The following is a 23,544-nucleotide window of genomic DNA, read 5'->3' on the forward strand; positions in this document are numbered from 1 at the left end:
AGTCGTCCACTTCAGTTTTGAAGCCTCTAGTTCTGCATTTTGGCCGTCGCCATCTTGGATTTGTGCAACCAGTGAACAGAAGTGACCACATTTGGACTGCGGAGGAGTGACGCTGTGTTCAGCTCTGGTAGCGACCTGTCAATCACAAGATACCCTGCAGATAAAGCATTCTCTGCTTTTATGATCGGGACCATAAACTCATGTTTACAATGTTAACCGAGGGAATAAATCAAGAGAGAAGTAGAGTCACTCCATAACAATGTCAACTCTCAAGTAAACAAACACAAAGTGGGCCTCTGCATGACGTACTTTCATTCCCCAATTTCCAAAAATAATCTTAAAATGTGTGTAATCTGGATTGAACTCCACACACATGTGACTGACACACTTACCTGCTACTGCCGCTGTGACGGATGCTGGCTGTGCTCGGCCTTGCTCAAAGGTCAGAGGAGGTAGTTGGACCCTGACGGTCTCCGGCAGCAGCCCCATCAGTCAGGACCAGCTACTGGAGCCGGGCTATGAGACGCTCCCTAATCCGGGATAACAAACGGGAGAGAGAGAGAGAGAGAGAGAGAGCGAGTTACAACCCCAGATATAGGATGCAGGAGCTCCACGCTTTGTCTGGTGTCACTCACACTCTGCTTCATTCATGCTCCTCATTTACACTCATCCATCTTAATGCATGCAAACAGAATCTGTTAAATACTTGAATTCCACAAGTGAGTAAACGCATACGACACAGCATAGACGTTCAGTAATGACGACCTGAAGGACAAACATTCGAGATCCACCTGTGAGCCGTAAAACTTACCACTGCGACAACGCTTTTCATATCAGGAATTCAAAAAGGAATTCAACTTGAGTAGATGTGGTATTAGATGTCGGTCATCGTCTTTCACTGTTTCGTCTCCGTTCCAGCCTGCTGGATTTAAAAATGAAACCACCATTTGTACACGTTTCAGGGTGTTTTGAAGGTACAGTACAGAACTATGAAGTCGGGCATCTCTGTATAAAAAGGCAACGGTTCCTTCAAGATTCATCAGATGTGGATGTAAATACTCTCGGTCTAAAAGTCAGTGTTTAGATCTCATATTCACTGTTTCATATTCAGCGAACAATGTGTCCTTAATCTTGGGATTTCCCTTTATAGAGTTGGTCAGCAGTGAATATTTTGTGTTTTGTTCCAGCAATAATTTAGACTTTATAGAAAGCAAATGTTACTGTAAGTCATCTGTGTCAGTTTGACCTACCAAAAGACTGTCGTGGGGCAGAATATGCGTCGACCTTTTCAAACATATGGCGGTAGAAACCATAAAAGGCACCGTTGTTTTCATGAATGCATAATGAATCAGCCTTTTGATTTGTTCTCCTCTGAAGTTAAAGGACATAGATCTATTATATATATGTGTGTGTGTGTGTGTGTGACTGTGCATTCAGGAGAGTCATTTAATGTTTTTCAATGTGTGCGTGTTCACGTGTGTCTCAGTGTGTGTCTTTTTATCATTCCGGTCAGGCCAGCATGTCTGCCGACCGTCCCCTCCTCAGTAAAGGTCACATCTCCTGTTGTCTCCGGTGACATTTAGTCCTCAGTCTGTCCGTTAGAATTTGTCCCTTTAAATCATCACGTTATTCTCCCAACATGCTCTCTGGCTGCTGCCTCCTCCACACCAGTACAAACACACAGGAGGAGAATCAGCCAAAGAGGCAGAGAGTAGCGAGCTCGTAAAGCAGGGTATGCTTTAGGGCGGGGCTACACACTGATTGACAGGTCGTCCTTTCTGTTGGCAGGGTTGGTAAACTGTGAAAATGTAATGGTGGTAATCTTTCAAACTCTCAAAGCAGAGTCTGTGATCGTTTGCACAGTGGAAAGAAAAACCAAGACGGTTTCAAGGAATTTAATTTTGATTCTGTCGAGATGTTTGAATGAAGTGTGTTTTATGACAATCGGCAAAATAAAATGACTGTTTCTGTAAATGGAGTCTGGTAGCTTTGAGGAGCGCGTATAGCAGCTGTTTCCTTTTGCAATTAACTCTGTTAATTAAGTTTTGTTTTTTTTAACAAAACCAGAGTTGGAGATTGTTGGAAGACAAACAACGGCGTTTTTGATGAGTTTTATTTTGTTTGAATGAAGTGTGTTACAATGAACAGTGAGGTTAGATTACTGTTGTCTGACTGGAGGCTGTTGCTTTGAGGAGAGGATATTTAGTGTATGTTTAGTATGTTAATAAATCATAATAAATGCCCGTATCCCTGTTGATTTTATTTATTACTTTTAACACGTGTCACATAGCGTGCCGATTTTCAATCAAATAGCCAGATGTTGGTGTGTTTTTTGTCCAGTGGGAAAGAGTCTCAAGTATTTAAATGTGCGTACACTCCTGGTGTAATTGACTCCTTTTTCCTTTTCAGTGTCTAGATTGATGATTGCTTTATTCACTGCACACAAAGAACAAACGGGAACATGTCTCAGTGATCTTAGCAGAATCACTTGGTCTATAAACTACATGACTACAAACCATCAGGACACAATGAACATCACCTGTTATTACTGGTTTCCATTACATCTTCTTTAAAAAAATCATTCCCCTTCATGATAATCTCTCTGATCCTCGTCGTCATGACACCCGAGCGTCCTCTGCTGAATCACACTTCTCATCCTGAGTCTAAAGTTAATTGTGTGACAGGCAGTCTTGATTACAATTTTAGTTTAATTTAGACTCGGTTGATCTCCAAATGGGAATATTGTGTTATAACACCTTTTTAGAATGATGTAATTACATTACACAAGGAGGATGAATGATTTCTGTCTGCGGCGCTGGACTCCAGCAGCACATCTAGTAAAGAGAGGATCTGTTTTCTATCAGAGGAAAATCAAATAACGTTGCAACTAAAGATGTTTTGTTAACCAATATATATATATATTCATTTTTTGGGGTTTAATTAAGACCGTCAAAAGTCTCCAAATGGGAAAAAATGTCAATCACATATTCACAGAGCCCAAGGTGATATTTTCAAATGTCTTGTTCTTAAAATAAAAGCACCAAATCTTTGATTAATTGACCGCTCGTTCACTAAAAGCTTCTATTTTAAAGCCGTGAAAATGTGCTAGAAAGCTATGATTTTTTTTAAAATTTATTTATTTGGATCACAGCCACCCTGCCATTATTATTTTATGTGAATAATCCAAATGTCAATAACTACGGCTTCATCTACTTCTGACTTGGGCGCAGACGATGGGAGACGTCAGTATCCTCTCATCGTGCAGGCTGACGGCAGCTGCTCCACCACGGGCCGATCTGAAAGAGCCTTTTCTGAGAGGACGAGAGCCTCCACTTCACAGCCATGAATAGCCGTCCAGCTGCACTTAGCTTATGCATATGTGTGTGTGTGTTTGTGTGTGTGTGTGTGTGTGTGTGTGTGGCGTTAATGAGGCTGGGGTTCATCTGAGTGAGGTCTTTTGTCCCGCCCCTCCTTCTCCTCCTTATATGAGACTTCTAGGACATTAACATGACAAACCCAGGACCCCCGAAACATATGCATCATCATAGCTTCATTTACCAAAACCAGGAACTTTCAGCCGCATGTCGGAGGGAGAAGGTCACCTGCAGACACCAGCAGGGACGATGGTGCATTTTGGTCGGCCACCAAAACCCAGTTTAATGCCCTACTTTATTATTTATACACTTGATAAACTCTTCTCCTTTTTTGCTGCAATTCCTGCCGGTTATGATTAGACGTGTTGGGGAATACTTCCTCGCAGAATGCACCATAAAAAGCCATTAACTGTATTTGTTTTTGGTTTAATCTTATTTATCTTATTTGGGAGTGAATCTTCCGGCTTGGCGGGCTGCACACGCTGCACACGCTGCACTTTCTTTTACTCCTCTGAGCTGCTAATCTCTCTAAACAGATCATTATTTACATGCTGTCCCTCTTAGTCACTTCAGCTCAGATTTATGTGGCTTATCAGTCCATCCAAAGGAGGCACTTCCTCACCTGCATCCAAGCTTAACGTGCTCAGTAATAAAGCAGAAACAAAATCACAGTCGTCGTTGTATTGTAAACTAAAAACAATTGTCGGGGATAATGAATAGAAAGGTCACAGCTGCAAATGTCCTCAGCCACTTTTGTAAATCAGTGAATTATTTCTCGTTTGTTTGTTTGTTTGTTTGTTCAGAGATGGTTGTGAAATTGAAAAACACAAATTGAAAACCGATGGCAGAGGAGGACTTTGCGACACTGTTTGGTTGCCTCATCCTGCGAGCATAATAATATCACAAAGTATTTACAGATAAAACACCTCATTCCTTCCATCGCTCGGGGCAGGAAACCCATCTCACCAGAAACGTGTGAAAAACTCCAAATAATCAGCTACATAAACCATGAATACATTACCTTTTGAACGCTGCTGGTTGTGCAGAAACACATTTGTCCATAATGTATGATAATTCTAGTGGAGGTTGGTTTATTTAAGAGCAGCAAGGATCAGCTCCAGAACCCTGATTGATGTGGATCATTGACTCCCGAGTTGTAATTTTCCAGTCCAGAGATTCTGATAGAACCGGGCACGAGGAAATAAACTGTTTTAGAAATCTGATTTAAATGTCAAATGGATTCAAGGGTGATGAGAGAATGTAATGTTTTTGTTTTGGTAAGCTAAACCTATAATACCTCACTGCGTTTTTAATAATATTCATAATTAATCGGTCATGTTTTTCAGTACGGATGAGATTCGCTTCTGATTACAGTCGTCGTAGTGAATCTGTAGCTCCGTGCTCGCTGCAGAAGACGGAGTTCAAGGCTGTTTGCAAGCTGAAAATAAACGTTCAGCTTCACATCGAGTCAAATGCTGATATATTTACTTTTAATTTAATCTTTCAGCCCCTTTGCAGCCATTTAGACATCATATACATGACGTTTGTTCCACGCTTATAGTCGTATTTGTGTGGCTAAATTTGATAAATTGCTTGTGAATTCTGCATTTCAGCCTCCAGTCTGGTTCCTTTTCCTCCCTGGTTTTCCTTCCCACAGTGTTTCCACACTCTGTACTAATTTCTTACCCTGCCTCCCCCCCTCCCCCTGGTGTTTTGTAATTTCACGTCTGTGCAGCAGGGCTCTCTGGGAAATGCCAAAAACCCTCTGTGCAGAGTGTGAAACGTTTCATGTCTTGAAATCACAAATGTCCTTGAGTCTTTTTCTGATGTTTTCCCTTTGCTGTCGTCACTTGAGTAGACGTGACCTAGTTCTACATGGACGTGCCGCATTTAATTCTTCAAACATCATTTCTGAAAAAGAAGTGTATTCCTTTTGGTTTAGACGAGAGATTTTCTAGTAACTGTATTTTTCTTTTTGTGTCTCTGCAGTAAGCATGTTTCTCAACACCTTGACACCCAAGTTCTACGTGGCTCTGACGGGCACCTCCTCCCTCATATCAGGACTCATATTGGTAAGAAACACTCCTTTCTTCGCTGTATCTGGTGAAACTGAAGCTGATACTCGTATACGTTTTGAAATGTGTTATGATGGTAGAAATCATCCTGGTGGCAGGATAGATTTTTATGTAAAAAGTGATGTTTTCATCACAAAACACGGAGGATCAGTTGTTGAAATAATAGTTTTTTGATGCTTTTTACATTACCAAAACACAGTGGGTGTTACTCTTGGCTATGAACTACAGTGCTTAAGCCTCCTGCTGTTGTTCTGGTGCATCAGCTAAATGTAAAAAAAAAAATGTAAAAAAATCAATGAGGTTGATGACTGTGCACTCTTACTTGACATTCTCATTCATAACGTAAAATTAATTTTCAGAGGTGGCTCCCTCGGTGACATTATGAGCCCGGGATGTCATTTGTTTGGACTATAATCACAGGTTCAGAGGCCACGAGGAGACGAGGAGAAAGGAAATCTATACTCCTTCTGTCCTTCATCAGATGGGCTGCATTAGAAATCGCACCATGCAAAACACACTTCCAATGCTTTTAGTGCCACTGAGTACACATTTCTGGGGTGTTTTTGTGTGGGAGAGGGGGATAGAGATATTAATAAACTCAGTTAATTTGATTTTAGCATCCAACTGGTGACGATTGTTTCCAAGTTGCCGAGCTGCACACGTACACTTTTCCCTCAGATGCTCCAAAAACGGCTAAATGTGCAGAAATAACCAGGATAAATAAAGATGCAACAAATATCATCAGAGCAGGGAAGCAATATAATGAATGTGTGTGCCGGGGCTATTCCTACTTATGCAGGTGTTTATTTAATCTCTCTTTCAAGTTCTTCACAGACACAGCCGACTGTGCCTCAGTGGTTGGTCTGTATTTTAAAATAGCTCCTCTCTTAATTAACTCTCTTCTTCCCTGCGGGTTATTGGCCGATATGCGTACGCCTGCTTAGGAAAAAAAAAAAAAAAAGGTATCGAGCTTCGCACGCGTGCTCTGTGAGGTGATTAAGAAATGGTGGAAGCCGATCGGCGTCGGCGGAGCGATGCCGGTCATTTCTCTGAGATTGCAATAGACGTTTATGCCCCCAATTAGTTTGTGTTTCTCACCGGAGGGTTCTAGATGAGTCCCATCAAATATGAGTTCCTCCCTCGAGCAGAGGATGACGGTATAACGTGTTTGCCAGATGGCACTCTGTACACTTAATAAAGCACTGTAGCTCTCATCTGGATGTTTTTCATATATTCAGTCATTAAAACTGTAACCATGAAAGATTCTTATGTCTTCTTTTACTACATTCTTTGAGCAACATTCTTGCTTAATATTTAATCACAATATTCAGCTTGTTTGCAACCAAACAGCTCTACAGAGCAGCTGGGTGAATCAAACCTGCAACCTTTATGTATTGTGAAAATGTTTGTTTTTTAGAGAGAGGCTGATGTTTAAACTAGTGTTTGCAAATTTGGTAAAGCCGAGTGATGCTCAAACCCAGTATGGAGGCAAGGCAGAAAGATAAATGCAATAACAGTTAACAGTGCTTTTAAAGGGATAGTTCAGATTTTTGTTGGGTTTTATGAGGTGCTTAGCCATAGTCAGTGTATTTCCTACATAAGATGGAGTTTGGTACGCCCCGAGTTTTGAGAACCAGAACGGGAGAAAAGCAATGTACTGCTACGCATGTTAGACATCAAAAAAATAGAAAATACAGTTTAAGTGTACTCTCTATTTAGTATATTTTCTCTGCTTTACTTTCCCATTAGAAAGCCCCTTCATACGTGAAACTGAAGCCGTTAGATCTGTTATCTATGCTCTCTTTAAATCCACCAGACTCCCTTTACAATACCAGTAACTTTACCTCCCAGAACACAGGAGCTGCAGGTCTACCACTGCTACGGTTGTTCAGCATGTACCTGTTGTTGTGGGACTTTGGTGTGATAAAGAGTTAGTTCTGATTCACCAAAATCACACAGTAGCAGAAGCTCAATACCAGATCGAGGCAGCAGAAGACCAGCAACCCCTGTGTTCTGTGAAGTAAAATGACCTTTTCTCAAAAGCCGTTTGGTGGTTTTGAAGAGAGCTCAGATAACGTCTTCAGTTCCCCATCTTAAAGGGCTGTCTGATGGCGAGGTAAGGCAGTAAAAATATTCTAAATACAGCGTACAATTAAACAGATATTGATTTTTCTTTAGGTGTCTTAAACACGTTTTGCTGCTTCCCTCCAGTCCACAGCAGTACATCGCTTTGCTCCGGTGCTGAAGCTTCTATCTGTTTGTGTCAGTGGAGCTGCTCTGCTCATCAGGAACAGTTGGGGTTTGTTGTTTTGCTCGGGGACAGCGTTGGATACAGATTAATGGACGACCCACTCCGCCATCTGAGCTGTGTCTCAGAGCTGTGCCATCACGACCCCGACAGTCGGCAGGTTTTTCCCCGTCCAGCCAAACAGCAGGTTCCACTGATTAGTTCCTCTCCGCTCCTCCCTGGCTGAAGGTGGTAATTGGTAATATTCTGTAGAAGTACACTCGTGGGCTTTTCTTTTTTTGTAGCACGAGCCTGAGACCCACTGATGCAGACAGCGTTAATTACCAGAGTCCACATTCTGATTAAAATCATAAAGATGTTGTTAAAAGCAGAGAGGGACTAGCCTCCAGCGAAGCACAACAAGAGTTATTTAGCTGATTAAGGTATTTTTTCTAGCCAGTAATTATCTTTTATATGTACATCCTGTTTTATCTGGGAAATCTAATTGGCTGGATCTGTTTTAATTTACTACCTCTGTGTTAACTGGACTTAAATTGCTTTTGTAAAGAAGGAGAGAAGCTGCTAGTAGAGCTAATAATGTGTTTTTTTTTAATTGAATGAAAGTCATATAAACGTTAAATCTCCCTCTCTTTCTCTCTGTCTTTCTCTCTCGTTCTCAGATATTTGAGTGGTGGTATTTTAGGAAATATGGGACCTCCTTCATAGAGCAGGTGTCTGTGAGTCACCTGCGCCCCCTGCTGGGCGGAGTGGACAGCAGCACCCCGAGCAACTCCAACACCAGTAACGGAGAGGCCGACTCCAATCGACAAAGTGTGTCCGGTAAGAAAGGATTTTCAGGAAGATCCACTGCAGCCGTAAGGGAAACCTCACGGTGCTGCAGGCAGAACTGAAAGCAAGACAGGGTCTGATTTAAACTGGTTTGTTTTTTTTACCCCCCAAAAACTTTTATTAATCAAACAACAATAAAAAGAGACAAACGGGAACAACATGAACAGAAAAATGCCTGAAATGTTATGGAGGTCGTCATCATTACTAATCATCTAACTGCTACAAACGTCCCAACTCACTTTAACTTCTCCACTCGAGAGCCCGTTCCTTCGCAGGTCACAGTTGAAGTAATACTATTTTCAATATTGATAATATTGTACAGACTTAGGGGCAGTCTAGCTGTAGAGAAAGGACACATAACTTATGGACATTATGTAATATTTAATATTTTCTTTTACAAACACAACTTTTTAGCTGTATGGTTGGTGCATACAATCCCTAAAACATAATGTTAGTAAGCTTGTATACAGTATATATCCTTGAATTAAAACATTTTGCTAAACCAAAGATATCTTATTGTTAGATTCTGAACTGTTTGATTATCATTTTTAGTATCTAACCTGATGTTTTTTCCACCCGCTCCAACAAAAGGAATATAAAGAAACATGGAAAATCAAAACAGGAAACGCTTTATGCTCTCATATGTGTTTTAAAAAGAGATTTAATGTTTATAAAAAGCTCGAGAAGATCTTAGAAATCCAAGTGTGTCCAGCAGCATCGTCCCCAGCGACGTCTCTCTTTGATCGTGGTTAATCCGTATTACGTGTGTTTGCTCCTCTCATGGGAATTCATTCATTTCATAAGAGGGAATCTCTTGGTGCTGAATAATTCCTTTAGTTCCACTGTGGATAATACAGGAAAACATTTATCCTACACATGCATCATAAAGCAGCAAACATTAAGTCCTTTGTTTTTTTTTTATAACGATTCATATCAGAAAAACATCATAAAGCAGCATAAATGAGTTGTAAGTTTCGTGTCGTTGAACAGTTTGTGGAGAAGTGTGCTTTTGTTTACAGCCAAACAACTGTGACTTAAATAGGATTACGTGTTCCGTATTAAATCAAAGCGCTCATGACTGAGAGGAGAAAGGACGTCTTAATTATTTAGACTCTACTAATCCCACATTTTCTGGCTAATAATCTGCTCCGTGTGAAAGGCTCCGTTGCAATCAGAGTCACAGGGTGTAGCGTATTATTATTATTATTATTATTATTATTATTATTATTCTCTTCAGGAGGAGTCTGAGACGGACTACTTAAGTGAAGGCACTTGATTGATTAGTTAAACTATGTCTGCACTTGAAATGAAAGAATGTAGCATGAATTTGATATGTATGTAGAAGCTTTTCTTCCTTTTTATTGGTAGGTTTTAGTGTCTTTTCTACTCTTTCATAGTATATAAAGTTGTGTATTTTGTTTGTTTTAGGCTTGATGCTGGTTAAATTCAAAGTGCTGAAATGATCAGTTGATCAGTAGATCTTTTAAAGTACTTTATCAAGGCACAATACCAAATATATGCTGCTTCCTGCCTCTCAAATTTGAGGATCTGCTACATTTCTCTGTTTTGTTTAATTGTAAATTGAACGTTTGTGAGTTTTTGACTGCTGGTCGAACAAAGCAACATGAAGACGTTACAGAGGGCTCTCGTAAAGGGCATCTTTCACTATGTCAATACGTGTTATAGATGAAACAATTCATAAAGGATACAAGAAAAATTGAAAATGTAATTTCTTACTATTAATCAGCAATTTGTGTATTGCATCTGAGGGACAAAAAGTAAAATAAAGATTCAAAATGATGTAGCAGAAGATATTTTGACCTTTAGTTCCAAGTTCGACTCGATCCTCAAAATGCTTGATCCTCCAATTCCCATAATGCATTTGGATTGCCACAAATTCTTCTGTCCCGGTGAACAGTCAGGTCTTTAAAACTTTAAACCTCTTATATGTAGTCTACTTTTACTCGTGTTGACACAAAATGAGTGATAACTGTATGCATTTTGGCTCATTTCACATTAATACAACATATTTTTGCACTAATTATTATGCAAAACATGTCCCCACATGTTGTTTCCTACACTGTATGTAACTGTAAAGCAATAAGCTCTCTGTTCTAAATGTTCCCCAAGTCAAATCAGTAAACTCAGATTACATCATCAGTAGTTTTCACAGCTCGTCTGAAGCCACTGAACACATTACACATTTTCTTTGCAGACTGACAGATGAAATACTCGGGTCCCAGTGGTGCAGCATACCCACAACAGAACACATCAATCATAATCATCTCAAGCTGCTCCACACCTTTCTTTCGGGGGGGGGCCAAAGTCACCTTGAGCGAGACGCTGAACACAGAGTTGCTCCCTGAGCGCTCCATAGCAACCCACTGCTGCTAAATATGCTTAGGAAGGGTTATATGCATGTGTTAAATTTCATGTATGTACCTGTATGTATCTAACAATTGTAATTAAGTTATTTTTTTTACAATTGTTTAAAGTGGCCCTATTATGCTTTTCCACTTTTTCCCCTCTCCTTTAGTGTGTTATATATATATTTCTGTACATGTAAAAGGTCCGTGAGTGTAAAACCTGAAGGCTCCACGCCTAAAAGGAGTTACTCTCCTTCCTGAGCTCCTGAAACTCCGTTGAATTCTCTCCACACTTCTGTAACTTTATGAGGTCACAATGTAACTTTATGAGGTCACAATGTTACGGAAGTCACGTAAAACTCCCTCCGGCTAGCTGACCAATCAGAGCCGACTTTGCTTTCTGGAGGGAGGAGCTACAACGGAGCGTTTCAGAGAGAGGGTGAGAAGAGGTGCTGCAGGACAGCCAGGATGAACAAAACAAGGCGGATTATGAGCATTAACGCATGTAAACATGTTGTAACTGTAACTTGAGATAAAAATATGCACCCGGAAAATAGCATAATAGGGCCTGTTTAAGAGAAAAATATCTGTCATCGTATTGAATGGACTGATCTTGATGATTAGGATTGCCGCAGTTTTCATCTGTTAGGAAATCCAAAAGTATATTTCATACCAACATTTCATAACCCTCCTCATCGTTACATCCTGCATCCTACATTCATCTGTTCACTGCCGTTAGCCAAATCACAGCCTCGTTACTCTGGACTGCTTTCTGACAGCAGTGAGGGTTTGTGTAGAGGCGTGTTTGGTCACCGAGGAGCTTCTTGAGGCCTTTTTTAATTTATTTACCCGTCAGCTACACTCTGAAAATGCACCGATTGCCAGTCAGGAAGCTGCAGAACGCTCAGTGGAGCCCCTTTGAAGTGTGCCGATGGGGGGGTGCTCAGTGTCTTCTTTACCCTCCACACTCATCCCCTATGTTCTCTCACTTTCTGTCTCCCTCCTGCAGAATGTAAAGTATGGAGAAATCCGCTGAATTTATTTCGTGGAGCAGAATATAATCGGTGAGTGAGCATCTAAAAAAAATAACTGGAGATCCTCTGCTGTCTTTTCTCTCTTTTCTGATCTGTATCTGTCTTTTGTTAGTTTTTCCTAATCATTCATTCTCTTCTTCACTGCTTTTTTTATGTTTCTTCTCTGTCATCTGTTTGCCATTTTCTCCTCATCTACATTAAATTCCTCTCTCCTCTATTTTATGCTGTCTTTCATTCCTTATCACCTCCTCACTCCTCCTTTTCTCGTTTTTGCACATCCTCTCATCCATTCTTCTTCCTCTCTCAGACTTCTTTTCTCCCTTTTTCTGTCTTCCTTCCTATTATTCTCTCTGTGATGTGTCTGCCTCCCGTTCCTCCCGTTGAATCCTCCTCCACTGTTCCGTCCCGCATGTCGTAATTATCCCGTCATTTTCTCCACCTATTAACCCGCATGCCGAGCTGCATCTCTTAAATCTGGCCAATCTCAGTCAAGAACAATACCCATGACTTATTTACAGTCACAACAGCAAACATCTGAGTCAGTACATGATCTTTCATCCCTTCTAATGCGTGTGCCTCTGTGCTTGTGTTCAGATATACGTGGGTGACGGGTCGAGAGCCGCTGACGTACTACGATATGAACCTGTCGGCACAAGACCATCAGACCTTCTTCACCTGTGACTCCGACCACCTCCGGCCTGCCGACGCCAGTAAGCAAACACAAGCATCATCTAGTATCTTGATTTGATTTCACACACTCAGAGTTAGTAACATGAGCCCTACTGACACCCTCGATATGTTTTCTTTTGTTTGTTTGTTTGTTTGCAGTTATGCAGAAGGCGTGGAGAGAGAGGAACCCACAGGCTCGAATCTCTGCAGCACACGAAGCTCTGGAGCTTGAAGAGTGAGTTCACTTCCTCTTCTGTCTTCCTCTTTTTGTCTCTTGTGTGACTGATTATTGTTTTTACGACTCTCTCCTCTGAGACGAGCTGTTAGGAGCGTTGGTTCTCACCTAAAATAGAGACGGCGTTGATGGAGGAAAGCTAATTTAATTGCATCACAAGGGATGCCATTTTAATATCAAATGTTTCAATATTTTGCCTGCGTATGACAACAACTTTGGTAAGGGTGTGATTTCTTTTTTATTTTGGAAGTTCAACCTCAGCTCCTACAATAAGTCTATAAAAAATGACATTGAAACCCATTTTCTTACTGACGGCCATAACAGCATATAATCATGCATTCTATTAAATCAGGCTTTCAATTCCCACAATATCAAGCCTGCTGGTGTTGAACCTTAACATCCTTTTGTAATACTGTGTAAAGTTTTGTTTGTATTTATTTGCTCAATAAGGAAAGTAATCAACATTCCCCTGAACGTTCAATATACAGAAAATAATTACATTTTTGTGTTTTTCTTCATCAACTTCATCCAACATCAGAAGCATACCGTTAAAAAAACATTTAAAGGGTTAAAATTCTGAAATTGGATTTATATTTGGTTGTTATGATCATTACTGAAGCTGATTAAACAATGTTTCTCCATAAAAAGTGGAAAATAATATTAATTTATATTTTTTTGCAGTTTTAAGGACATTTTTTAAGGAGTTCAGAGGAACTTTATTTATTAAAGGACACACTAGGGTTAAATCATCTGTGCTGAAAGCAGAGATAAATAATCATTAAGATGATTTACACAGGAAGTCCTTGGAGCATATGACATGATCCGTCAATATTTAATCTTTATGCTAAAAGGTTTTATTCTTCCAGAAAACACTGATTGATTTTTTTATTTCCACCTTTTGACCTGTTTACACTCATAAAGTTCAATATTTCCACATATCACTGACAGGCAGTGGAGGGATGTGTTTTAAAAGCAATTTGAACTTGTTTAAGGATCTGGTTTAATTAAAACTTTTAATAAAGTTTTAATTAAACCAGATCATCTTTAGGTCACAAGCCAATCAAATTTGTGTCCTTGTGCACATCAAACATGGAGGGATGGTAAATCACTCATTGGCACTTATTGATCTTCTGCTAAAGACACAAATAAATGACATCTGAACTTCCTTTATTATTATGTTTTTGTTTTGATTGTGACCCCTTAAAATGAAGCAAATTCTGGCTGGAATATTGCTCTTAAAATGTACACAAGCAGTTTAATCCAAAAGGGATCTTCTCGCCTCAGATCCTTTGATTTTTTCAATGCCTGGAGAGGCAAAGTGATCTACAAGAAAACAAGCCAAAAGACAAAACATAAGCAAAAAGACAAGAAAAAGAAGTCAAGAAAAACAAGAAAAAAAAGACAAAAGACATGAAAAATAAAGCCCAAAAAGAAAACAGAAAAAAACTATATTAATTTAAGACAAATCCTCACACAAACTTGATTTTTATCCTTTAATCCAAAATGCTAATGAACACTTTCCTTTTATTCTATAGTCTATATATAGATCTATGGTCTGTAGTCTTCATGTGGTATGAATGGAAAGATGAAAGCTGCAGGTTCTGCTGGTGGAGGAATGAAGCGTCTCCTCACAGATCGGCCCTCTGGGTTCCTGCATCGTTCTTGTTTTCACGACACTGAGGTTTATTTTAGGAGCATCTACAAAGGCAGCTCAGAGGAACTGTGTCGGTGTCGTACGTCTCCTCACAGCTCACATCGAGGCCGTGACAGCAGGTCGACTCGTAGAAAAACAAAATGACGCCTTTGATCAGAGCTCTGTACAAACAAACGGTTTCATAGAACAGAGGATGCTACGAGACATCCCCCGACTCCACTAGGACATTGGACTGTAATTTCCTGCTTAACAGATCCTCCTCTCCTCTCCTCTCCTCTCCTCTCCTCTCCTCTCCTCTCCTCCCTCCTGTAGTTGTGCGACAGCGTACATCCTGCTGGCGGAGGAGGAAGCTACGACCATCATGGAGGCCGAGCGTTTGTTCAAACAGGCGCTAAAAGCCGGAGAGGGCTGCTACCGACGCAGCCAGCAGCTCCAACACCACGGAACACAGTACGAGGCCCAGCACAGTGAGTAGAAACCAGGAGGAGAGACTGGTCCGTCAGCTCTTAATACTCTTAATTATAGTGATGTGTGTGTGTGTGTGTGTTTGTGTGTTGTTTTAAACCGTGTGTGTGTTTTCCTCCACCAGGAAGAGACACCAACGTGTTAGTGTACATAAAGAGAAGACTGGCCATGTGCTCCAGAAAGCTCGGAAGAACACGAGAAGCTGTTAAAATGATGAGAGATGTAAGTACACAAACACACACACACACACACACACACACACACACACACACACACACAATGACACACACACAAAGCAGCACACACAAACAAACACACACACACATGAGCAACTTACTCACACACACTCACATTCACACACACAATGAGCAACACACTCACACAAATACCCACACACACAAAAACACACACAATGAGCAACACACACACAAACAAACAAACAAACAAACACGTACAATGAGCAACACACACAAACAAACACACGCACACAATGAGCAACACACGCACACACACGTACAATGAGCAACACACACTCACTCACACACACAAACACTACACACACACACTCACTCACACACACAAACACTCACACACACACACACACACACACACAACTCACTCACTCACTCACTCACTCACACAAACACTCACACACACACAAACACTCACACACACACACACACACACACACAAACACTCACACACTCATACTCATACTCACACTCACACACTCATACACACACACACACTACACACACACACACACACACACACACACACACACACACACACACACACACACACACACACACACACACACACTCAGTGAAGATACACATCTTTTATCTACACAGTGTTTCTGCATAATGTTTGAACCCTGAACCCTGAACTCTGCTGACTGTGTGCATGTGTCGCCCCCTGTCTGGTATTACATGTAACAACAGTTGTGTGTTTTCCAGTTAATGAAGGAGTTCCCTCTCCTCAGTATGTTCAACATCCACGAGAACCTGCTGGAGTCACTACTGGAGCTCCAGAACTACGCCGACGTCCAGGCCGTTCTGGCCAAGTACGACGGTGAGGGACTCGAGCGCAAAACGAGTTTCATTCATGTTCTCATAGAAATAAAAATAAAAATGTTTTCGATGTATAATGACGGAAAAAACTCAGCAGTAACTTTAAATTTAATCCGCAATATTCAAGACCTCAAAGGTTCATTAATGCTGTTTCCTGATATTTTATTTTAGTTTTTTACTGATTAATTAATGCAATAATGCAGAACTCAACTAAAATCCCTAAAAGTGTCCCAAATAAATCTTGAAAAGTCATGGATTAACGATGTGAAGCTACACTCACAGATCATGTTAATACTGTAGAGATTGACACGTAAGATTTAATAAACACTTGACACAAAGTGGGATTTTTTTGCCCTTATTTGGTAAAAGACAATATTCCAACTTATCTGTTTACATGATTAAAGAAAGTGAATATTCCACTAGTATTCGCGTTTATTCTGATAACGTGTTCTACAAAAGTCGAAACCCTAATGTGTCGTTTATTCCATCAAAATATGGAAAAGTGAAACAGCTGGAGCTTCTTGTACCATTTTGTTTTGTTGCATCAAAATTGGAGTAGAGTTTAAAAACACTTTCATGAAAAGATGGTGATATTTGTGCATATCCCAAAAACAACAGTTGATATCCAAGTCCTTCATAATGTGTAAATGTAGGTGTTTTTTTTCTTCCAAACAGAAATGAGTGCTTTTCTTTTGAGCGTGCGTTTATGCAAAATGTCGGCTAGTTGTTTTTGTGTTCAACTAATAACAAAAAAAACTGTTTGCGTTGTATACATGTCCAAAGAATGCTCCTTAAACCTGAATATTCTCATTATATTCCAAATGTTTTAATCAGGAAAAGAGACATTTGGAATAAGGCATAATTCAGAATATCTAAAAAGAATATTCTGATTAAATAACCGTCTCAAATTCAAAATATTGACTATTAGTGTGAATGTTAACGTAGTCACTGGTGTGTTCAGGATGCTTTATAACACAACAGCTGTTACAGGAACAGAATCCTTTATTCATCCATCACATGACATCTGATGCCTTTAGTGTTGGAGTGTGAAAAAAAGACACATCACAGTTAACAGTAGAATAAGTGAAAATGAAAACTTGATAACGAAACACCCCCGAAGCTCTGAAACCTAGCTCTGATCTTCTGTAACTCAAACCTCGTTGTCTCTGTTCACTAAACCCCTCCCTCCTCCTCTTCTTTGTGTCCACAGATATTAGTTTACCCAAATCTGCAACAATATGCTACACAGCAGCCTTGCTCAAAGCCAGGGCGGTATCGGACAAGTGAGTATCGCTTCTCTGCTTCTACAATACTGAACAAACACATCTCTGATATCCAAGAGCTTTAAAAAACGGAGCTGAACGTGGCCCGAGGAGCTGCTCAAACACAACGGTGGTGCACACATAATACCATAGAAACAGTATTTTTTTTAATCATGAATATGCACACACAGATCATTTATATTTCCTGCTTTTTGCTTTTATCTTTTAGTCCCTTTTTGTTGATTTTTATGTTGATTTTAGTGTCAGAATTTGTCATAAAACAGTTAAATCCATTATTTTCCACCGTGAAACAAAAACAAAAGCGTCTCTGGTTATGGACTGGAGTATTCTCCATCTCCAGCTCTCACATGCATGTTCATCTAAGTGTAGAATCACTTTGATCATATACTGATGTGCAATCCCAAGTGAGATTACTGACAGGTGTGTGTGTGTGTGTGTGTGTGTGTGTGTGTGTGTGTGTGTGTGTGTGTGTGTGTGTGTGTGTGTGTGTGTGTGTGTGTGTGTGTGTGTGTGTGTGTGTGTGTGTGTGTGTGTGTGTGTGTGTGTGCAGATTCTCTCCAGAGGCAGCATCCAGACGAGGGCTGAGCACAGCAGAGATGAACGCAGTAGAAGCCATCCACAGAGCGGTGGAGTTCAACCCTCACGTACCCAAAGTGAGCCTCCAATATACTCACAATACACACACACACACACAAACGCAATAACTTCACCGCCTCCAATAAAGTGCAGCTCAACAAACGACCAAAAGCAGTGAGCAATATTTAAGAAGAAAATCATAACAGACCTTTAAAAAACCCTTTGAAAAATGAACGTCCCACCATGTTGTTTGTGCCTTAAAAGTTTAGAAAAAATAGAACAATCGGAAACACTTGTTCTTGTTCTTGTTCTTGTTCTGAATAACCGGGCAGACTAGCAGCAATCTAACAGCACCATGAATTACATTTATGAACCACAATGACACATTTAATCATTTGTTTCTCCATCTTTTTCCGATACAGTCGTACAACCAAAAGACGGTATTCATACTGATCTTAAACATATCTTTGGCATTTCTGTACTGAAGTTTCTTGCTTGTGTGACGAGTTAAAATCAGCTGACTATAAACGCCATGCACATGCACAAAAAACGAAATATTGTTCATGCTCAGAACAACAGTAAGAAAATAGAAAAAGTTATGAGAACTGGTGAATCATCTACCTGGAGGGGAAAGTTTATAAATGTTTTGTTCATTTTTCTACATTTTGGAAATCAATTCTAATTTATGACACAATTTCAATACTTTTATCACTTATTATGCTTTATTGACTCACGTAAACTTTTATCTGAGGTTGTACAGGTTTTAGTGTTATGAAGCATTTGAAATGACATCACAATAAACTCTCAATATCACATCTCTATTTTCGTTTCTATTAGGCACTGGTGTTAGTATTAGTTCTTATATACTATATATGTTTTTACTCTTCTATTATAAGTAACTTTTTCTATTTTAATGAAAGTATTTTAACTATAACTTGTGTTTCTGTTATTGCTAGTCTATTGTGCACTGGAGTCAGTTTTACTGCTCATACACTTAATAATTATCACTCCATTGATTTCATATGTTTATATTTTTTTCTAAAATGTTTAAATCTTTGATTAATCTCTGGCACAATAATTTCCTTCGGGACTATAAAGTTTTGACTTTTCTTATGAAACATACTGTTTCCCATGTTTTGTTATTGCAGGTTTTTTTTACATGTTTACCTTTTTTTTGTCAAATTCAGATTAACTACCATCACTTAATCCTTCTTCTGTCTTTGTTACCTCCTCCTCCTCCTCCTCCTCCTCAGTATCTGCTGGAGATGAAGAGTCTGATTCTTCCTCCAGAACACATCTTAAAGAGAGGAGACAGCGAGGCCATCGCCTACGCCTTCTTCCACCTGCAGCACTGGAAACGGGTGGAGGGGGCGCTCAACCTGCTGCACTGCACCTGGGAGGGCAGTGAGTACACACACACACACACACACACACACACACACACACACACACACACACAGTTACACACACACACACACAGTTACCACACACACACACACACACACACTCTATTGGCAGCATGAAGAACTCTGTCACTGTTAATCCTTCAGAAGATAATCAGAATCTTTGTGTGTTTTCAGCGTTCAGAATGATCCCGTATCCTCTGGAGAAAGGTCACCTGTTCTATCCCTACCCCATCTGTACAGAGACGGCCGACAGAGAGCTGCTACCCAGTAAGAGACGCCCCGACACACACACACACACACACACACACACACACACACACACACAGTCATAGTGGTGTCACCCATTGGTTTGCCTCAAGTTTGGCGATTTCGATGTCGCAATCTTGAATTACGGCCGTCGACGTTCCAGTTTGTTTTGTAGTAGAAGCTACACAGTTTGTGGATAAAAGTTGAGCTTTGATTCGATTATTTGTCCATTTATTAATGAGGATTAATGGTCAATAATAAGTGTGATGATGAGACAAATTCCTTAACAGAGCGATGAGCAGTGTGTGTGTGTGTGTGTGTGTGTGTGTGTGTGTGTGTGTGTGTGTGTGTGTGTGTGTGTGTGTGTGTGTGTGTGTGTGTGTGTGTGTGTGTGTGTGTGTGTGTGTGTGTGTCGTTCTGTCTGCTCAGCAGCTCGTCTGTCTTCACACACAAACCTTCTCTTGATTAAGTTGGCTTCCAGCCACCAGCAGCAACACACTGCTGTGTGTGTGTGTGTGTGTGTGTGTGTGTGTGTGTGTGTGTGTGTGTGTGTGTGTGTGTGTGTGTGTGTGTGTGTGTGTGTGTGTGTGTGTGTGTGTGTGTGTGTGTGTGTGTGTGTGTGTGTGTGTGTGTGTGTGTGTGTGTGTGTGTGTGTTTTAGGGGAGCCACAATTTCAATTTGAAATCAGAAATGTATTAAAAGAAGATTTTAACCTTCGAAGTCAGAAGCAGGGTTGGCGATAGTGGACTGAGGAAGAGGAGGAAGAGGAGGAGAAAGGAGAAAAGAGGAGTTGAGGCAGCAGTCACGTAACAAATGTCGTCGCCTCTGAGTCGTCATTTTAAAGCGGCATTAATTAAATATGAGGAACAGCTGCACCGGTGGGTCCTCGCTGTTGGCTCCTCAGGCAAAACCTCCTCCAGAGGAGTTCAAGGAGCTGAGAGCTTCATGATGGAGCTCTGAGATCCATGTCTGGGTCACAAGCCGGAGGAGGCGAGGAGGCATCAAGTAAAGACGTGGGAATGGGCCCGTAGTGGACACCAGTGTTGTGAACGGCACTCTGAAGGGGTCAGAGGTCAGACATCTTAACGTTTAGGAGGTCTCGTTGTTACTTTTCAATTCAATAAATCTTTATTAACTGGCATGAAAGTTTCAATAAAACAATGTTACCAAAGCACCAAAATACACAATAATATGAAAATGAACATTCACAACGATCAATATATAATAATGAATTATTATTATTATTAATAATTATTATTATTATAATTGACTGTGATAAAGGCAGTATTGTGGAACAGTGACAACCATAATAACTTCTAGTAGTTTGTCTCAGAAAAAGGTTTTGTGTAAATATTTGGTCAAAAAAACTATCCTGAAGTACATTGTTAGACAAATGTGATGTAAATGTATAGACTAACTTTGTTCTTGTGTGTGTGTGTGTGTGTGTGTGTGTGTGTGTGTGTGTGTGTGTGTGTGTGTGTGTGTGTGTGTGTGTGTGTGTGTGTGTGTGTGTGTTTGTCCCACGTGGAAGCAGTGTTTCACGAGGTGTCGGTCTACCCGAAGAAGGAGCTGCCCTTCTTCATCCTCTTCACCGCCGGCCTCTGCTCCTTCACCGCCATGTTGGCTCTGCTCACACACCAGTTCCCCGAGCTCATGGGAGTGTTCGCTAAGGCCGTGAGTAAACGTGAGTAACACACACACACACACACACACACACACACACACACACAGTGTCAGAGCTCAAAAACTACAAAATCAAATCTCTTTCACTCCAATCTGTAGTGTTTTAAAAAAATTTTTTACTTTAACAACATTAAAGTTATTTGAGGTTAACTGGTTCTGAACCAGTCTCCGTTTAGTCCTGATCCTCTATAGACCTCCATCAGTAAACCAGACCATCAGAGAGAAGATCGTCTGTTTCTATAAAGTTATTCTTAAAGCTCGTCATCGGAGCCACCGGGTCGGATTCTGGAGAAACCAGATGAAATCATGAAGGTTCACCAGAAACTCCTTCAGACCAGACCCAGCAGAGACCAGTCCACCGTGGACAGACCAGATCCAGCAGAGACCAGTCCACCGTGGACAGACCCAGACCCAGCAGAGACCAGTCTGGAGAGAGACCTTTATAAAAGTCTAGAATCTGTTCGATTGTTCATTTCTGAGTTTTAAAAGTCCTCCTCTAGTCTCGGTACTAAACACAGAGCCGCCTGCAGCCTCCTGTTTCTGTAGCAGACGGAGGAGGGCCGCAGCCTCCCCCCCCCCTCCTCCCCCTGCAGCGCTGTGCTGCTCACCTGGAATGTGGGTGAGCTCATCTCTCCCCCACTGATGTGACATTATCAGCAGAATCCATCTACAGTACCTGCTGGGAGCTGGAACACACACACACACACACACACACACACACACACACACACACACACACACACACACACACACACACACACTACACTAATCCTTTACGTTTTACTGCAGTGCACTGATCACTTAACTCATGAACTCATCAGAAACCAACATGTTAAGAAACTTTTTAATGTTTATTTTAATGCATTTAATGAAACAAAGTTGCCATTTCACAAAAACAGTTTATTATGATTATTAAATTTAACGTGTAGCGGTTGTTTAGTCTTTAATCTTAACTAACTAATCAGGTTTTAAATAGACACACATATTATTATTGAGCATGAAAATGTATTTATTTTATTTTGGGTAAACTAGCATCAACATATTGATTATATGAGCGAAGGCAACATGGAGGGAAGTTAAAAGATTGTTCATTTACATATAAACCCACATTTTAATGATGCAAAACTGGTCAAAAATAAGCTAAATCTCACTATAATCTAATAAAATATTGTGATTTAAATCTTTATAATTCTGCTGTGTCGTCTGTTAGACCTCCTCCTTTAAAAACATTAAAGAGTGAATCTGTTCTTCTTCTTCTTCTTCTTCTTCTTCTTCTTCTTCTTCGTCTCTGTAGTTCCTCAGCACGCTGTTCGCTCCTCTGAACTTCATCATGGAGAAGGTGGAGAGCATCCTGCCGTCCAGCCTCTGGCACCAACTCACCCGCATCTGACCCCGACCGAACCGGACCAGAACCCGAATCAGACCCCGGATCAGACCCAGACCCAGACCCAGGACCTCCTTCCGGACAGAAAAACAGCTGAACTGAAACCCAGAACGCTGCGTTGGACCCGGACTGACACCTTTGTGCCAAGATTAGCGAGTTCAAACCCAAACTGAGGGGGACAGACGAGGAGGGGGGGACGGGGAGGAACGGGAGACAAAAAGGCCAAACAGTGGAATCCAGAATTGGTTTTGACTTTATTTGATATGTTTGCATTTCTTGGGGGGTTTTCAATCATTTAAAGCTGTTTCTTTTGTTGTACAAAAAAAAAAAGAGAGGTGATCAATTGCCATCATTAAAAAAGTGAAAAGACAAAAAAATACAATAAAGGACTTTTTGTGTATTGCTGCAAGCCGACTTCTTCACCACGTTTTTTGATTCTCGCTGTTCTCAACGGCCGGAGAGACGGAGAGAAGCCTGAATACAGAGGACAACATCTGGAGCAGAAAGCAGCCGGTAGGTTTTTAATGTTCATCAATGTTTTCATCCACAAACTAACCTTTTTTTGTTTGTTTTACCTGCATCCACCAGGTGTTTATGTCTGAGTGATGCTTATTAAAACTTCTGTGTTTGAGACAGGAAATATTTACTTCATGACCATTTTTGGACCTCATTTACATGTTTATCTTTCATCACAGGTAATAACTTTGGGAAACAAGCTGTTTTAGAAACACATTTTTTCTGCTCTTCCATTTCTGTACGACATGAAAAAACATCTGCAGAACCTCGAAACGGAGAACATAAAGTCTGCAATCATTTCTTTTTCATCAGAGGTTTTCAATCTGATCTTAAACTGCGTTAATGAAAATGTGACTTGGCATCGAAATTGAAAATATGCCGCAACTCACGTTTCAGCATCTTGCTGTGTGATTTTCATGCCACACAGAA

General features: G+C 40.5%; 1 protein-coding gene across 4 annotated transcripts in view; it reads left to right on the forward strand.

Moving 5' to 3' along the window:
• LOC129107819 (suppressor of tumorigenicity 7 protein homolog) overlaps window positions 1–22,789 on the forward strand; it is a 51,971-nt gene extending 29,182 nt beyond the window's left edge. For 3 of the 4 annotated variants that reach the window (XM_054619379.1, XM_054619382.1, XM_054619380.1), the window contains 14 exons: window positions 5,364–5,446; window positions 8,357–8,516; window positions 11,901–11,955; window positions 12,520–12,635; window positions 12,754–12,829; window positions 14,796–14,950; window positions 15,073–15,170; window positions 15,908–16,022; window positions 17,232–17,304; window positions 17,855–17,957; window positions 19,134–19,284; window positions 19,461–19,553; window positions 21,064–21,206; window positions 22,510–22,789. In XM_054619379.1, the coding sequence (XP_054475354.1) occupies window positions 5,364–5,446; window positions 8,357–8,516; window positions 11,901–11,955; window positions 12,520–12,635; window positions 12,754–12,829; window positions 14,796–14,950; window positions 15,073–15,170; window positions 15,908–16,022; window positions 17,232–17,304; window positions 17,855–17,957; window positions 19,134–19,284; window positions 19,461–19,553; window positions 21,064–21,206; window positions 22,510–22,605 (1,517 nt within the window). In that variant the 3' untranslated portion in view covers window positions 22,606–22,789. The remainder of the gene's footprint in view (window positions 1–5,363; window positions 5,447–8,356; window positions 8,517–11,900; window positions 11,956–12,519; window positions 12,636–12,753; window positions 12,830–14,795; window positions 14,951–15,072; window positions 15,171–15,907; window positions 16,023–17,231; window positions 17,305–17,854; window positions 17,958–19,133; window positions 19,285–19,460; window positions 19,554–21,063; window positions 21,207–22,509) is intronic. The other variant, XM_054619381.1, reaches the window with a different exon arrangement.
• Window positions 22,790–23,544: the final 755 nt, after the last annotated feature.

The sequence above is a fragment of the Anoplopoma fimbria genome, chromosome 19 (assembly GCF_027596085.1).
Source record: "Anoplopoma fimbria isolate UVic2021 breed Golden Eagle Sablefish chromosome 19, Afim_UVic_2022, whole genome shotgun sequence".
NCBI lineage: Eukaryota > Metazoa > Chordata > Actinopteri > Perciformes > Anoplopomatidae > Anoplopoma > Anoplopoma fimbria.